The following is a 17,844-nucleotide window of genomic DNA, read 5'->3' on the forward strand; positions in this document are numbered from 1 at the left end:
AAATTCCCTCTGGATATGTGCACGCTGTGTAGAAAGACGCGAGGCAGAGGACGCAATTTCACCGTGGTAGGCCGTGAAACACACCTTTTACAGGATTTCATGTCAAACAAGTTTGGCTTAAAGGAACACTACTTTATTAGCAGAAGTAGAACTGAGTTTTCTATTGCTTTAATAATAATAATAATAATAATAATAATAATAATAATAATAATAATAATAATAATAATAATAATAATAATAATATCCTGCGGCCGTGTGCCCTACATCTGAACACCGTAGCCATCGAGGCACAGTGGTGAGTTTCTTATATCCTATGCATATTTTCCTTTTTATCTCAGTATATGGCTGCAAAAGTATGAATGTACATGCGAAGAACCGTGAGCAGCGAACTTCTAACTTCAACTATTTATTTATTTATTTTTTGTTTATCGTGGTGAAAAAGGCAAAAAAGAAAAAAAATTAGAGCAAGGGAAAAAATTTCGCCACGCAGAACAGGCGCGGGTCAGCCTAAGGAACGAGTTCTCCCCTGGTGCTCGTTTTTCAATCGCAGGACTGCAATGGAGAGCGTCCCTAATAGCAACAGCAACCGGCGGCAGAAACAAGTAGAAAAGCCTCCAAAACGAGCATTCTTATATGCACATACTATCACCCATCGCGTGGCTTGGAAGATGCTTACTGCCAAAAACAGTGCCGAATAAAAAAAGAGAGCAAAAAAAAAAAGAAAAGGAATACCGTAAGCAACAAATGAACGAAAAGCAAATACACGAAGGCACGCACGGATCTGGCCAGTCAACACCGAGGTGAGGATAGTCGAGTGCGCCGAGAAATGGGCGGCCTCGCCCTGAGGAGGCTGCGCTAGTTTACCTCTTTTAGGGAAGCGGCGAATGCCTCCGAGCCGCTACGGCGGGCGGCTCATAAATCCCTGCGCGAGCTCGCGAGTCTCTTCCGCCATGCGCGCCTGGCCAGGGAGCCCCCTTCGTTTTATTCTTCTCTTTTCGCGAAGGCACGATGTAAAGAGAAGCCCTCTCCTTGGCGAGAGGCCGATGCGGAAGGGGCCGATTGACTTCCCAAAGTCTCTCTCGCCGCCCTGAGAGCAGTGCGTATACACGACGACGAACTGACGGAGGCGGGCGCGCGCGCCTTATACGCGGCGCCGAAGCCGCTGTACGGTTGCGCCTCCGACGCGCCGTAAAGGAGGGGGCCAACAGCGTTTGCTCGGGGATTTATAAGGAAAAGCGGCGCCCTCGGGAGGGATTTCGGCGTTCCGAGAGGCGCCTCTCGAACGAATGCCCTATGCTCGACGCTGGCGCCGGGAGCGAGGTCTCTGCGGCCGCAGCGCTATAGCGCGGCGTTCGCGGTATCGATGCGCGGACGGCGGCGCCGTTCTGCATACCCCCCATCGCTCCAGAGCTAAGAACCAAAAGCGAAGAAATCTACGTTTTGCTTTCTTCTGCCCCCCCTCCACGCCCGCTTTCTTTAAATTCTTTCTGCACTCGAACGTGCGAAGTTTGAACCCCTCCCCCCTTTTCGCCTGTATCTCCGCAGCTGCACTGCCGCCGAGTCGCTCATGCACACGCTCTCGTTCGCGAGGAAGCGCTGACCTCCGCCCCTCGGCATATACTGCCCGCCCCCTTTTCTGTGCGCCCCTCCGCTTTCTCATGTTGGCCATCACAGCCGCAGTATAACGCGATCCTTACCGGAAGAAAGCACGCGCATAAACACACGTATATATAGCAGGCGCATAGCGTACGCCAAGTGCGAAGTCAAAGAAGACACGGGGAGAAAAGGGTGTGGGGGGGGGGGGGGGGGGAGCGATGGAGGGGATTGCAGATTGCTTAAATTGGTTGTTTGTAACTGTGAACAAGGAAAAGAAGAAAGAGAGAGCTGAGCGCGAGAAAAAAATAAATAAAGGAGGCGGCTCTGATTTTCCGGCGCAGTTTCGCGAGTATGTGCGCGTCGAATCCGCCAAGGAGGCGGAAGATAACGTGGTACGTGTATACCAGAGAAGCCTCGCGGCTGGCAGCGTGTCGGGTGAATAGCGGCTCTCGCGCCAAGTCCTCGCAGCCGCCGCTCGCTTTCGCTCCCTCGGGAAGCGTCTTCGTGGATGAGGCCGCCGACTTTGGAACTGGGCAGCAGCAGTGGTGTGCTTCCATCTCTTGCTGCTGCTTCTGTTGTTGTTGTGGTTGTTGTTGTTGTTGTTGTCGTCGCTGTGAGCAGCGCTTGTTGCGGCGGAGCTGTTTTGCCTCCCCAGGGACCCTGATTTCTTTGTCTAGCGCGATTTGGGCGCGTCATCGCCGCCTGCCAGCCGAGGCTTCAACCGTGTCATTTCGGAGCTTAGTCGCCTGTCTTGGTGCAAAATGGGAGGAAGTAAGGAGAGAGGAAAAAAAAAGAAGGAAAGGGAAAATCGGCGACTCCGGCGTAGGCGAAAAGAGGATCTATCGCTAACGGCGTAAACTTCTCGCTTGTGCGCTCAATTCGCCTTGTTAGGCTAGCGCCTCATTTCCGCCTCGGTGCGTCGATCCTGTTTGCGGGAAGTTATAGCAAACATGACGGCGAGGTTTTTTGCCTGACGCTGAACTTTACTGTTCGCGGGTGTCGGAAGGTTGTACTTTGACAATGTTCTTTTCCTTTTTTGATCACTCCACGTTGCTCGAAGCTGATAAGACTACAGCGTGGAACAAATGCGCGTGAAGATTATCAATAGAATTTCGTTTCGAGTTTCTTGAGACTGCGCAAGCCAGAACTCTTGTTGCGCTTAGCGTGTGCGCGCTTTTGCCAAGAAATGCTTGTGCGCTTCTTATTTTCTCACGCGTCAGATCTTGCCTGTTTTTATGAACTACTTTTCTATCTTATTTGGCACCGCGTAGCATTGAGTAACCTGTGAGCAAGGGAGACTTCAAACAGTTTGCGGATAGTATAGACACTATCGACCAGCGCGTTGAAATATTGTGCGTCATATTTTGTCGGTTAGGGGGCTTTTTTAGATCGCAATGTCACGTGCGGAGAAGTCAAACTGCTGAGCAGGAACTCTTTGGGGTTTATGAGCAGCCAGAAATTAAGCTGCTCTCACTGCTTCTCGCCCTTGACCCCGACATATATGAGCTGTATTATGAAGCCACTTGCCATGCGGAGCCACCACTCTTTAGAATGGTCTATTTGCAAATGAAGCAAGTTATTCTGACGCCTGAATATTTAAAAACATTTCCGATATGCTTTGAGTACATGGGCCGGCAATGCTGATTGTTTGCTTAGGTAAGGTTCAGGTCTACATGGTGTACGTATAGCATTAATCGATTTATTTTACATTCGATTCGCGAGCAATTGCTCTTATAACTGATCAAGCAATTTCAACACTGTTCTGCAGAATATTGTGCAAGCTTGTATAAGCATACGCACAACCTTTCAAGTCGTATTCATTTTATAGGTTTGTTTGCTGCAGCACAGAACCAAATCTTGACGTCACTGGTTGCTCCATAGTCATTGTATGCTTACGGGATCGACTCTCAATCGGACCATATTGCCTTCTGACAAAGAGAGAGAGAGAGAGAAACGAAAAAAAAAGACCTCTCTCAGTACTCACTTGTTTTGGCTTGTTCCAATGTGCTCGCGCACGCTGATAGGCAAATCTTCTCGGCACTAGCTCCGGTGACTGCCTCAGAAAGCGCCGCGTTGAGGTTTGCCTCAGAAAAAGAAGTCAGAAAAAGAGAGACAGACAAAGAACATGAGCATCGCGACTGAACGAGCGCTGCAGTTTACGAGATTTGTTAGTAGCGTATACAGCGCGTCTCATAGCGTGCAGGCTCGTCATATTCGAGTCGACTTTGCTTTTGCGAGGTGGTGAAAGTTTTGCCAATTTCCTTCGTTCATGCGGTCTCCTCAGCCAACGTCGGGTGCCCCCATCAAGGTTATTTCTTTGCATACAGCACCGAGTTCCTTTCCTTTTCTGTATATATGTTTTAAATTTTTGCGCAAGGAGCTATATTACCGAGGATGAAGGAAACTTGTGGGGTAAACCAAATTGCCACTCAAGGAAGGAGATTTCATAGATGGGCGAGTTACAAGAGGCACGTCGTGTGTATTGCTATGACTGACTTGCACCTTGGCATCTTTCAACAAAGCACTGCTGAGCGAGAACTACTGTAGTGTGCCAAAAAGTGATCGTGCGCCCACCCTCATCTCTTCAGTATTTTTTTCTTTTGGACGGCGTTACGTTAAACTGTTTTTGTGCTTTTTACCCTGACTTCTCCAGAGAACTGCTTAAAGGGTTCAGTGGCCCTGGCATTTACGAATCTTCTTTTTTGTAAGTACTTCCTGAGATTGGCCATCGCTACAATGGTTGTCTTGTCATCGCTCTAATCGCTGGCACAAGTGAGTGGGTACAAGAATACCGGCCAATTGAAGACACACTCAATGCATAAACGAATTCATCTGAATGCGGGTCCAGATTGTTTATTTCTTTGTATTTTTTTTAATGTTAGAAAAGTTGAAAACGGCACGTGCGCTTCATGCAAAAGTGAACGCGCTTTCGCGCAATGGCTCGCTGTAGTGCTGCAGAGACATAGAAAAACTCAGACACTACATTTAGTTCTCCCGCGTGCATAATGATTGCCTCGTGGAAAATCCGGAACAATTCTGTGAATTTTTCATTAGCCTTCCTGTCTCTGTTGGCTTGCGTCCTGCGCCTTAAGATGTAGAGAGGATGACTTGCTGGTCTGCAGCAGTTAAACCATAGGCTAAATTCTATATGACTTCACGTCACTTTCGCGAGAAATTTGATTTCTGTGAGTCGCACTTTAGCGTCTCGATTTATGATAACGTACACGCCTGAGGTTTTCATTCTTCGACCTGACGGTCCCGTTCTGGCGTTGCGTAAATTTTGAGCTCCGTGTCCTCGAATATCTAGAGTGTTTCCGATCCCAAGAGAGAAGGAAAGGTGCACTAACTATTCGTACCTCCGGGACTCCTTTAACGAAGTGCTCTCTATTTGCCTTTCTCCTGTACGATTGTCCCGGACTCGACATTCTTCCTTCGCGCTCCAGCGTTTACGCATAAGCACTGATTTCTCGTTATCCATTCAGCACGCCGCTGTATCACTGCACAGTATAGCTTCTTTGCATTGACCTCATCGTGGCCGTCGTGATGCGATACTAGCATGGTGAGAAGATCGAGAGCACGACAGGATGCGTTCCGATCGATGTCAGACGTCGACCTCGTGCTCGTCGACCTCGTGCTGGCGTCGACGTCGTGCTGGGACCTCGTGCAGGCCAGCACGGCAGGTTATCCGCAGCAGTGAGCATTGTGCGCTTACTTCATCGGTGGCCGCCATGTTCGAGCACAAGGACACTGACAAACTGCGTCCGTGACGTCAAGTGAAAACTATCTATTAAGACAAGAGAGACGAAAGAAATGAGAAAGGCCGGCAAGTAAACCAGAACAGAAAATTTGGTTTGCTGCCCCTCAGTGGGCTGAAGGGAAGCTAAACTTGGAAGGAAAGACAGCATGCTCCTGCAAGCAATCACGATCGTCCACACAAGTTATCGCTAATGCCGTTTGTGCAAAGTATTTTCCAAGACAGTGTTAGGGTGCATGAAATCTTGTCAGCCGGGATTACAAGATGCTTCTAACAGAGGGGGTTGCTGAGCGCTATATATGTATAGTTTCGCAAGTTCTTCGAGAACGTGTCATACATAAATCCTTTTTCCCATTCGTGTTTATATTTTTATCCGCGCACTCTGAGCTTGCGGGACTTAAAAATGATAGAGAAAAATAAAAATAAAATTGTAAGAGTCACGCATTATTTATCCCAGCTGCCGCAAAAGATGTGTCTCTCAGAGGTTTTCTCTTTTCAGTTCTGTTTCTCTTCTCTTCTTAGTTCTGTTGGCCACGAGCGTACCCAAGTAAAACCCATCATTTTGAGCATCGCTTCCATCAAGTAGTATTTCATTTCTTCTTCCGATAGGGCCCACGTGCCTCGCGCCCAGCACCTGAAGATGTATGTTTTTTTTTTCTGTCATACAAAAATTTATTTATGTCTTGGCCTGTCCTTGGCACAAAACGGACTCGTTGCACGAGATCGTTTCAGAATAAAATCGTAAGTGCAGTTTCGCAGCTCAGAAAGAACCATAAAAATATGACAAGTACAGAGGTGGGTCTCGAGTGAAATAAAAAAAAATAAGTACGAAGTAATGGAAGCTGAGAACGATGCGTGTGGGAGCTCCGGCCCCAAGACGCAACCCGCTCGCAGCGCGAAAATGCACGGGGGAAGATCAGGCGGATGCGAAAAAAAAAAAGAAAAAACCGTAATATCGCGTCAAGAGAAGCGGCGCGAAGCGAGGCGACGAAGAATCGGTAACAGAAAAAGCATACGCGCTTGGATTCCGTTTCTTCTTTCCTTCATCGAAGCCCGGCCGATTCCTTCTGGCGCGCCTCCCCCGTCGGTCGCGCACGCGCTGCACAGTGGCCCGCGTGCCATTCACGTGTCGGCCACGAAAACCTTCTGTTGCGATTCTCACCGCATGATTTATGGGCATCACCCGAACCGTGCTCTTCTCCCGTGCACAAACTTTTCCGGCGGCACAAATCAGCAGAAATAGATTGATGGGCGAGGGCATGCAACTCCCCAATTACCTGGCGGTCGGTGCCGCACACTGCTCCCTTTTCCTTTGTTCTTGCGGGCGCGAGGCAGGGCGCCATTCGTTTACCCCCGCGTTATTTCCCTCGCCGCACACTTGAGCGGCTTCCACCATTGTCTCCGGAGCTTCCCGACCGATTCTACTCCTTGGATGCGAAGGAGCCCGCTCCACCTCTGCGGTCTCGGCGTCTTTTCCCCCCCTGCTGTCCTCGGCCCATCTCGGCGAAGGAGCCGCATCAGCAACGGCCCGGCTCTTCGCTTTTCCCGCGTATGCGCAATCCGCGCACAACGCGAGAGAGGGCGAGGGGACCCGTGGGCCCGGTCCGACTGATCTCGCTTCCAAAGCCCGCCGTGTGTACGCCAACATCTGGCGATGTCCCACAGATAAGGCGAAAACGGGAGCGCGCGCGCAAGCATGCTTGCGCACTTTGCTATCCCAGCCCGCTCCTTCACCCCTCCTGCATTTCTGCGTCGACGCTGCGCTGCCGCGTTCGTTTGCTGAGGGGTGTTCGTTGCTGAGACGCTGTTGTTCTCTGCCGCAGCGTCTTTGCGGCAATGGCGAAGGACGGGTAGAAATCGCCTATCACCGCTGCGAGGAACGACGAAATGATGAGGGGGCGAACGCTAGCGCCGAGCTGCGTGGGAGGGAAGCGATGGCTATACATGTAGGAGACGAGAGAGTAGCGCAAACCTTGTATCCAGCGATTCGTTAGGGTTTGTTTGGTCGTGTCTGTGTGGCCAAGCAGCGCGGATCTGCGGCAAGGAAGCTCGTTAGTATCTGTCCGGGACGTTGTTTCGCTACCGCACTGAAGGCTCCAGCAGCCTGGACTGTCCAGGGCGGGTCATCGAGTTAGTCGAACCTAATCTTTCTCGGACGGCTCCTTTGTGCCCGAACTGGGAAAGTGAGCAGATTCACAACGTTGCAGACTAGGTTTAGAGTAAATGTCTACGGTAAATGAAGGGAACAGGGTAAGTAAACAGACGGGGGTGCTATGTGAGTAAGAGCTAGTTCTTAATAGTGAGGCACGGAAATTTACATAACAGCGAGGGGCCTCTTTGAGAAGAGGATTGAGGTGGGATCTGTAAGGTACATTATAGCGCAAAGGCGTTTCCGGACTTCAGGAAAATAGTAGTAGCCTTGCTCTTCAGGTGCATGCTCCAGAAATACCCACCACAACGCAGCCCTTATTGTCCTGATGACGTTGTCCGTTTTTAACAATAATGATGTAAAGAAAAATATATGGAGAATGGAAAGGATCGGTAGTTCATCAAGTCAACACATATCCAAACGACACTGAAATGTCTAGTATAATTATAGAGAAGAGTTAAGTTTTGCACGATCTTGATATTCTTACAAGTTGCCACCGGTGGAAGTCGAAAGAAAAATCTCCGCATAACGCGCACACTGCTATATACCATTCCAACAGCGCTGGGCCCCACAGCCTCATTTCCAGGGTACTAAAGGGCCCGTTCATGGGCAAATGAAAGGCGAACTGTAAAATAGGAGGCAGAACAGCTGCTGCGAGTGATCACCCCATGGTACGTTTAGCCCCGCTACGTAACCGCTCGCCAAAGATAGGGCTGGCGCCAAATTAAGCGTTCATCTCGTCATAAACATATCGTGGTATGTATAGAGCTGCGGAAAACCAAGCACGCATCACATTTAAGCTTAACCTGCGTGCGTTATATTTGTACACGATATAGTGCATGTACGCTACAATTCGGATGGAAGTGAATTTTTCCCTTTCGTGCAATTTCCTCCACCTTGAGGGCTTCCGCAGAGCATTTTGCCATATTCAGTACATCTACGTGTGACCTAGCCAGCGCCTTTCGCTGCCGAATCGGAGCATATGAAACACTCATTAGACCGTATAGGGGCCAGGTAGAACACGTTGTTAGAAACCGGCAGGCAGCCTGTACACCTTCGCGTAGCGCCTACTTGAGTTAAAGGCGTCGAACAACAGTGCCGTTCTCTGTAAAGGCATCTGCCGCACCTTGACGACTTTTCGACAGAGGTGGCATGCAGCCAACGTAGCACTTCTGTAGCGCTTAGTTATCTGGATGCTCGAATAAAGAAACGCGCGTCTTCCTGCACGATGCCGGTGCACGTATCCGAGGGTCACATTCCCTATGGTACCGATCGTGCGCGTTCACGTTCCCGTCATCATACCAGTACTGTGCAGATTTTTGTCAAACGTAGCTAAAGCTTGCAGCCACTTATTCATTCTCTGACGCAACACTTCTCAGTCACAGCGAAATGTATAAATATTTATTGCGTGTTACTCGATATTGTAAACACGGCTTTGGAAAAGTATCGCCTTAAAACTGTTCTGTCAGCACAATTTCAAACGCGTACCGGTCGAAAATGACTCGAATGCGTTGTTGCGCTCCAAACTTCCCCTGCATTTGCAACTAGTGGCTTAATTCAGATACTTAAAGGTGCACTCTGGACTTACCCATGCGTAGAAACCAGCGAAAGAACGATTGCAAGTTGCATATCCATCTAATTACGGGGAAGAAGCGTTTCATCAGTTATTTTTTGTTCGTGTTTCGATTCATGTTGACGGTACAAGTACAGTCAGCGTAAAAGGCTTTTGGAGCGCGCAATCAGAAAAAAATAAATAAAACTGAATATTTCCACAGAGGTCACGCAGCCCGGTGGTCGGATTTCGTACATATAATGTAGCATATGTCAACAACATAGCCTTGTACGGCTTTGCTAGCGGTGGTTACAACCTGCTCGGAAATTGAACATTTCCACAAGTCCTGCGTTCCATAAACTTTAGACGCAGACTGCACTTACTAGTGCAGTGGCGCGCCAGAAAAGCGAGCCCGGGACCTTGACTACTGTCCCGTGAAGAATAATTACGATTATCCTCGCTCAACATCCCGGTAGAATGCGTAGGGCATACAATACGAAAACCGACTCCCTCACCTACGGCTCTCATCGCGCTGTTTGCGTCTGCGAACGAACGCGCAAAAGGACAATCTTCGGGGAAGAACATCTCACGTACTTCTGTGTAAGCGTTGGCGGCAAGCGGGAAGCGCGAAAGGACGCTATGAGCATCGCGGAGAGAAAGCCAGAGAGCAGCAGGAGTCCCGTCCTTCTGCCCGGGGCCGGAATCCGACTCGGGCGAACAATGCGCGCGCACGGAGATGACGCGTGTGCGACGCGCCCGGGAGTTGAACTCGCCGACAAATGATGCGCTCGCATCGCGCCGCTACTGCTGCTGCTGCTGCTGTTTCTGCTGCACCCCCGCCCCGGAAGGGAAGAGTACGGGAGTGAAGAAACAAGCACGCGAAAAAGGGGCATGGCAGGCAAGAGAACTGGCGGGCGAATCGGCGAGCAGAACTCGGCGGCTGCTCAAATTCCTCGAGCGGCGGCTTCCAAAAATGTTTTGGGCACGTTTTGCAGATAGAGTCCGCTGGCATGCTGGGAATGCCCGCGTCGCCCAGCTGCGCCCCTGCGCCTGTCCGTCCATCCACCGGGCAACGGTTTGCGCCTCTGTGGCAGGCGACGGCTGCCCAAAGCAGCAGAAGTCTTTTGAAGCCGCGGTGGCGACGGCGGTGGCAGCAACTGCTGGCGGTCTTGCGCCAGCACAGACGATCGAAACTCGGCGGCACTCCGACACTTGCTTCTCCATAAAGCGCGGAATGCGCGACATTAGTGCGCCGGCCACCGTTGCTGCTCATGGGACAGTGCGCCACAATTCTCCCTACGCCCCCCCGCCCTCCCCTCTTCCCGCCTTTGAGTTTGTTCCTCGTTTTTCTTCTTAACACCACCTGCGCAGTGTTTTTTCGGAAGTGCGGTTGCGAGTGCGTTGGCTTTTCGGCAAGACGCGCGGGTGCTTGCGGGAGTATAACGTCGGACGCCTTGGTGGCTTTTTCTGCGTGTCACATCCCGCCACAGCGCCTCTGCGAAGGCTTGTAATAAGCGCAAACAGAGACTGGCGTCGCATATTTGATTCGGAGAAGATCTGTTGATGGAGTTTCCCTTTGAAATAGAGCAGATCAACGTGTTCAGTTATTACAGATCCATCGGTTTCGGGCGACACTGCCTGTCCTTCGTGTGAATGCTCGGGAAAGATTTCATTACGTAGCTGCTGTGCTTGCTCAAGGTGTCTGCCCATTTGTATTCATCACACAGGATTATGACGCTCGCATTCTTTGTCATCACACATTATCGTTCTATACCGTTGCGCTCTAACTAATTTTCTCTTCGGCTAAAATTTAAAAAAAAAGGGGGGGGGGGGAATAGAACTACTGAGGGAATGACTACTGTTATGCATGCGCTATCAACGAGGGCAACGGCACCATTATAAATTAGAGATCCTTTAACTGATTCAAAATGAATCGCTTCGTGTTTCGCATGGAAAGGGCAAAAAAGAAAAGGCGATAGAAAAATTAAAAAAAGAAGGTAAAGAGAAAAAGTATTTGGCTTGCTACTCTTAATTTGATAAGGGCATAATGGGTATAAAAGAGCAGTAGAGGCTTGGCTACAAAAGCACCACCGGTTGCAGAACATAGGCCAACAAATAGGAGAAAAGAGAAAGGAACTAAGCACAAATGAAAGCTTTGTAGCTATAGTATACGCGAATGGCAGTGCTAAGTTATGGTAGCGAATGCGTCATAATAGGCTAACAGTAAAGGATGCAATAATCAAGTCACCATATATAAGGTAAGAAAGTGAGGAATAAAAGAAAAAAAAAGATAGAGATAAAGAAAGAAATACTACTTTCAAAAAAGAAAGAAATATGGCATGTTAACATAGTTTTAATGCTCAGCCCTTTTAGAGCACTCTGATTTTATTAGCATGTCATTTTCGACATAGTTTGGAAGTCACTTCGCTGTAATTTTCACCTCAAAGTTTTGCTCGAACTTCAAGCAGGTATTCCTCGTCTTTCGTCTGCGCAGGTTCATGCAACCAAACGCTGGGCATGACCAGCGGCGAAATCAAGGACGAAGACATCTCGGCCAGCTCCACTCACAATGCCGCCAGTGTTGGACCGCAGTTCGCCAGGTAAGCCATGCGTGCTGTTGTCTTCTCGTGAGCTTAACTGTGTCCCGAAGGCCGCATTCCAGCAGCGAAAAAAGCAAACAAACAATAAAAAAATGTTGTAGTCGAATACAGTAGTCGATGGAAGGTAAACGGCACGGAGTGACGTTTACCATCCTTCGACTATACAATATTCTTATTGTAAACGACATCATCTGGTAAACGGCATGGAGTGCTCCGATTTTACTGGCGACATTCAGGGACCATTTTTTTATCTTTAGTTTACTTTGATGCTACAGTGTGCTGTGGCGTTTGATTTTTCCTAACAAAATTTATGTGATTAACGTTATTATACGCTGTTAATGAATTTTCGCGTTCGCGTCCAGTGTCTCCGCAAAGCCAGACTAACGACGGACAGCACACTCGCATTTTGGATCGCGAGCGCCTGCCAGATACGCAGTATTTACTAATTTCCAATGTGCACTAGTCTTTCTTCAAAGCGCGCACGTAAGCACACGCACGCACACACGCGCAAAACGGACGAAATGCAGCTTCCATTTGTTGGTAAAATTCGGCTGTGTAATTTTTTTCTGGTATTGCGGCACGCTTCGTACGATTACGTAATAAATCACCATGGTCGCCATCGTAATAGAAGTTCACGACTTAAGGTCGTGAACAACCAGCGCCTAATCGGATGCAAGCTGGAAACAGGCACGATTCCTATGGTTTTCGCGACTATATATATATATATGCGCAGGCGCAAGTATCAAAAAAAGGAGAAAAAAAAAAAACACGGTCCGGTGGAAATAGACCTTACCCGCCCATCCCGACGTCCCACATGATCGGTATACTGTCTTTCATGACCGCATAGCCGTTCCAAATCATTTGCGGAGTTTGAAGTACAAGTTTATGAAAGGTGCCTAAATTTGGAGGCAGTGCTGCACAGACAAAAAATAATTCGTGCTTTTATAACTTTGTACAAAGTTCAAAGAATAATTTTTTTCTGCACGTTGCGCAAGCGCATGTCGAAATGGCCTAGTTGTTCCGTAAATGCTCTCTTGTTGCCACATAATGAAACTTAATATTACAGCTAAAAAGTCTGCTGCTGAAGCGGCGTGTTCCTTGGGGCCGTTGCCCAGCAGTTAGTTATACAACGAGCGGCACTCAGACTCGGCGATAAGACAAGCGTCAGTTCGCTGATTCGATGGCCGCGTTCGGCGATTCTCTTTTCACCGTAATTTCCACTCGGTCAGCTTATTGGCCGCGCATGCTGTCTTGCGTCGCCGGCTACGTGATTGTGTAAATTTCCAATCAGTTCGCTACGTGATGCTAGAGCAACCAAGCTCCACTATTATTGTCTCCAATTCATGAGCATGCAGCCTAATTAAGTCCAGTGCTGCCCGCTTCTCAAATTAAGTCAAGGCTTACTTCGGCAAGTATACTTTACGAAGAACGGTTTTGAGAGAGCTGGGAAGTTTGCTGAGACTCCAATTATCCGCCCAAGCCGACCGTATACCTCGGAATGTCATGTCTCGAATATCGAAAGCCGGTCGTAACTAGGTCTGTGTTTGCAGTGTGTGTTTTTTGCAAATGCGCGCCGAGCGTGCCAAATAATCATTTTCGAAGGAATGTATCGAAGAAATCTAGTGGACCAGACATCTTGTCAAGGGAATGCACTTTTCTACTGGCTTAATTAAGCCACCCGCCGTGGTTGCTCAGTGGCTGTGGTGTTGGGCTGCTGAGCACGAGGTTGCGGAATTGAATCCCGGCCATGGCGGCCGCGTTTCGATGGGGGCGGAATGCGAAAACACCCGTGTACTTAGATTTAGGTGCACGTTAAAGAACCCCAGGTGGTTGAAATTTCCGGGGTCCTCCACTACGGTGTGCCTCATAATCAGAAAGTGGTTTTGGCACGTAAAACCCCATAATATTTTTTTACTGGCTTAAGCCGCTTGTAAAGCGTGCGAAGGCGAACCGTCGCAAGTTGCAGCAAACTTAAAATGTTCACAGGATGTACGATTCTTAAAAATTTATTGCAACATTTCGCGTACAAGTTATTAAATTTCGTCCTTTCCCTATATGATAGTGCCTTGGTGATTGAGCATCTTTTCTTTCTTCAGGAGTAAAAGCGTCTTCTCGTTCATAACGTCGGAAACGTGGCTATTTATTCTTGCAAGCGTCTGACGTGAGAGAAGGTGCAATTTCGATCTCCAGTATGAAGATTGAAAGCGTTATCAATAACACCGAATGCGTCAAGAACGCTCTCCAATCCGCGCAGGGAGAACTGCTGTAATTGCTTTCCATGTGCGTATAGATGGTACAACTTTCGGCTTCCATGCAGGGCATATAACAAAGTATACGCGTCGAACTAGATGGGCAAACTCTGCCGAAGAATGTAGCGCTTTATTTATTCTTATTCTTTCTTTTGCGAACGCTTCGAAATAACTTTGCCGACATTGCGACGCCAAGTTAGTTTAGTTCCACTAGGTCACATAAAGCTGGTCTTTTCCGTGTCTATTTTTTCTTTTAATTTTTGTTGCGTTGTGTAATAGCGGTTTATATACCGGGTGTTTGGAATGGAATACTGTAAATCGCAGAGTAATGCAGAGTTTTCGACAACTTAGTTTTTTTTCTTTTGCAAGACGTTTACCGCGGCGGCGAGCGTTGCGATATATGTGGCAACGAAACTTACGAAGTTGTAACAAAAATTATTGAAAAATAGTTTAATTAACAAGTTTAGAGGACACGTTTGTATTGCAAAATTGAAGCTAGCCAGCCATTCTCTGCCAAGTGTCTCTCAAACTGTGCTGCTGGATACATGGCCGCTCCAGTTAACACTTTTCAACCCTGCGAAATATGCAGTTCTAATAAGTGTTAACTAAAACACCAATGCGCTTTGGCGCGGGTTTTTATGACGCATTTATTTAAATTGGTGCTATAGACACAAGACATCTAACAAATTGACTTGCTTTCTGTCTCCCTAACCCCAATTTCGCACGTACAACGTCTGCTATAGAATTGTTAATTATCTAATTAAAGAATTAATTTAGACAATTATTATATATCTTTAACGCCCGCCGCGGTAAATGCCGTGCTGCAATGTATATGGGAAGCCAGCGATAGCGCAGGATAAAATATTTATTGTTTTAATTGGAGTGTACAAATGATAAGGTAAAGAGAAATGAAAGTGAACGAAAAGACAACTTGCCGCCGCTGGCAGCACCAACCCACACCCTCAATATCTTCTCTCTTGACTTCATATGATTGAGATTAAAAAAAAAAAAAAGAAAACGACCCTTGGTTATTTTTCTTCTCGAGTAGGGACAGGTATAAGAGCTGCAATTGACTGTTATTTTTAACATCCTGACAGAACGGTTTTTCGCATTTTCTTTCTCTCGGCATTCCCGCAAGCCCACGTTGAAAAACGCAGCAAATTTACTTGTACGTTTCGGTCAGGGAACGACGTTTATCCAGAATACACGCCTTGATATAGGCTGGTCCCTGGCGTAAACGCGGGGAAAAAAAAATGTTGTTCTTCAAAGTGAAAGTACGTGCTCCGTCTCGGGGTTCGAAGTGTTTCCGCAGGCGCTGATGTCCCGCAGGAGAAGAGTAGCGCGCACGACACCCGTGCCCCCCCTCCGCTCTTTGCGGCCTTTATCGCGGCACGCACACGCGCGGCCCTGGGGCATGCTGTATACCTTGACGACACACGTTCTCCGGTCGCCGTTCGCGGACGAGGGCGCACGTCATTAATTTCTGAAGATGCGAGCGCCAGCTCCTCTGCAATCACCGGGGAGGCAGAGTCGCGTTTCTCACGCGCGGACAACGTGTATGAGCCGCCTTCAAACTCAAATCCTCTCCTCGATGGCGCGTGAGGAGCGAGACAATAAAAAAAAATAAAAATAAAAGAGGAGGAGGCACGTGGAAGTGGGCTCGAGGAGAACGTTCCACACGCGTGCACGTTGCAAGGAGCCACGGCTCTCGCTTTCTGTGCCCTATTGAGGAGAGCGGGGCAGGCGAAAGCCCTCTCGAACTTTTCAAAAAACTTTAACAGCCACCGCCCGAGGGGCGCACTTTCCGGACGATGCTGGCCTCTGGTTTATGGCCCCTGCAGCCCATTCGAGAGCGCTCGCGTTATAACGGCAGGTTTAGGGCACTCCAACTCATTAGCACCACCCCGCCTCTACCCGAGAGGCCCAACGTGCGCAGGCACGCACATACACACCACCGCCACCAACAATGCCGCCGGACGCAAAGCTGCTGTCGTTCGCGTGCATGCGCATCGCCGTACGGACGCCTGCCGCAGCCGCTGTCGTCGCCACCGAAGCGCAGCAGCACACCGCTCCCTACGGCCATTCTCTGTCTGACCCCTTTACGACCCAAATTTTCGTGTGGAATCGCGAGAATTTACGCGTGCACCCGCAGTTTCATTTCCGCGTGTTCTCCCATCCCACCGCGGACTTGCTGCGCCCTCGCGCGCTGTTCCAGTCTCTCTCTCTCTCTCTCCCTCTCTCTCTCTCAATCTCTCTATTTCTCGCTCTCCTGGCTATAGCGCATCGTATATAGCTTTTTTTGAAGCTTCGCCCTTTTTCCATTTTTTTCTCTCTCTCTCCGATCCCGTCGCACCTTTCAGTTCGCGTTAGGATGCGTCGTTGCAAGAGAAAGCCTGTACGACGCTGTTTCGAGATCCGGGTCGTACCATGAGGTGATCCCTTACCGCGCAAACTCGTTCGTTTTAGCCAAATGTCCGCGTTTCTGCAGTTCGCGGACATACATTGGTTGGCTGCACACGCACATGGCAATGAACAGGGTGTTTCTTTTTTAAATTTTTTTAAAAGAAACACTCGCCCCCAATGCCATTCGCTCCTCTTTAGGAAATGTTCTTTTTATTATTATTTTTATAAATCTTATGCGTCTATAGTTCGATGTGTACGATCAGAGCTTATGCGCTTGAAGGTGACAGTGCTTACAAAACTTTCGCAACCACCCTATATACTATATATAGGAGGAAACGCTCGGTCGTTTATGCCGTCTGAAATATATAAACTTGCATGCTTGTTCACAATCGTCCTTCGTCAAGAGCGCTTCTGTCCTCATGAGTTCATGTTGACAAGCCACGTAATTCTAGCAGGTCGTAAATAACAAAAACTTTAAACTTGTACTTTTCGTGAGGTTGCGGCTTCGTGCGCCTTCTCCCGAAAAAAAAAAAGAAAAAAGAATATCGCTCAGCGTAAGGCCTAGCTCTGTCAAGGCTCGGAACAGAGCAGCGTGCGCACGCCGCAAAACGACAGTCGGTGCCTATCAAGCCAGCGGTGTCTCATTAAAGTGGCGGCGGGGTCGTTGGGACACCAATCCCGGCTTCCAGGGATTAGCGAATGGACGAGATGGCGGCATTATGAAGCGGGCAGATGCCTCGTTACTTTTGGCGCACGCGGTGAACGAACTTTGTGCGCCCAGGTAATTCGCAGGGTCCTTTATGGCACGGAGATGATCGCGTAGGCTCTTCTAGAGCTGAGGCCAGTATCTTACGTCTCCTCCAAGGAACACTCGGACCATTCCCGATTCGTGTGCGACACATAATCTCCATATTCCGGAAAGTAATCTTGCGTATGGTCGTTCGTGACTGCGTCCAGAGGCTGTGAGCGCATCAGTATGTTGACATTTCATTTCGAATGCTAATCTGTCGGAAACTATATTATTCACGTTTGCACACACGTAGGACAAAATATTGCATCATTACTCTGCACTAGAAGAGAAGAGAGAGAGGGAAGAAACTGCTGCAGATGGCGGCAGCGCTGGCGAAAGTAATCAACTGCTTCAGCTTTAGCGGACCAGTCTGGTAATGCACGCAGCGAGACGAGCCGCTAATGTGGGGCACCTGCTCTTTCTTAAATGTTGAAGCACATTCAGAGCGTGGGAGCGGCTCGGTCGCTAAACTCGGAGTGCTGAATTACTGCACACGCTCTCTAAAGCCGGTAATAACAAACGCGATGTATAAGCGTCTTCCTTCGTTTCTTTCATTTCCGTTTGTTTTCCTTCTCAGAAAAGAAAGTGGATGAGCGCAGCAATGCCCCGAAAACTGAGTGCTTTCGGCCCCTATACGCGCCAGATCTATAGCTCATTAAAAAAATCCACAGCGCAAGAGGTAACGACGCCCGGCTTTATACGGTACGTGACTAAGCCTTGGTTTCAGCGCGCGTCGCAACAAGCGCCATGC

The 17,844-nt window shown here is 48.7% G+C and overlaps 1 protein-coding gene across 3 annotated transcripts in view; it reads left to right on the top strand.

The window, feature by feature from the left end:
• Ddr (discoidin domain-containing receptor 2) overlaps positions 1 to 17,844 on the top strand; it is a 723,836-nt gene that overhangs the window by 654,017 nt on the left and 51,975 nt on the right. For all 3 annotated transcript variants that reach the window (XM_055062865.2, XM_055062867.2, XM_050195290.3), the window contains one exon: positions 11,546 to 11,651. In XM_055062865.2, coding sequence (XP_054918840.2) covers positions 11,546 to 11,651 — 106 coding nt within the window. The remainder of the gene's footprint in view (positions 1 to 11,545; positions 11,652 to 17,844) is intronic.

Source organism: Dermacentor andersoni, chromosome 1 (assembly GCF_023375885.2).
Source record: "Dermacentor andersoni chromosome 1, qqDerAnde1_hic_scaffold, whole genome shotgun sequence".
Lineage (NCBI taxonomy): Eukaryota > Metazoa > Arthropoda > Arachnida > Ixodida > Ixodidae > Dermacentor > Dermacentor andersoni.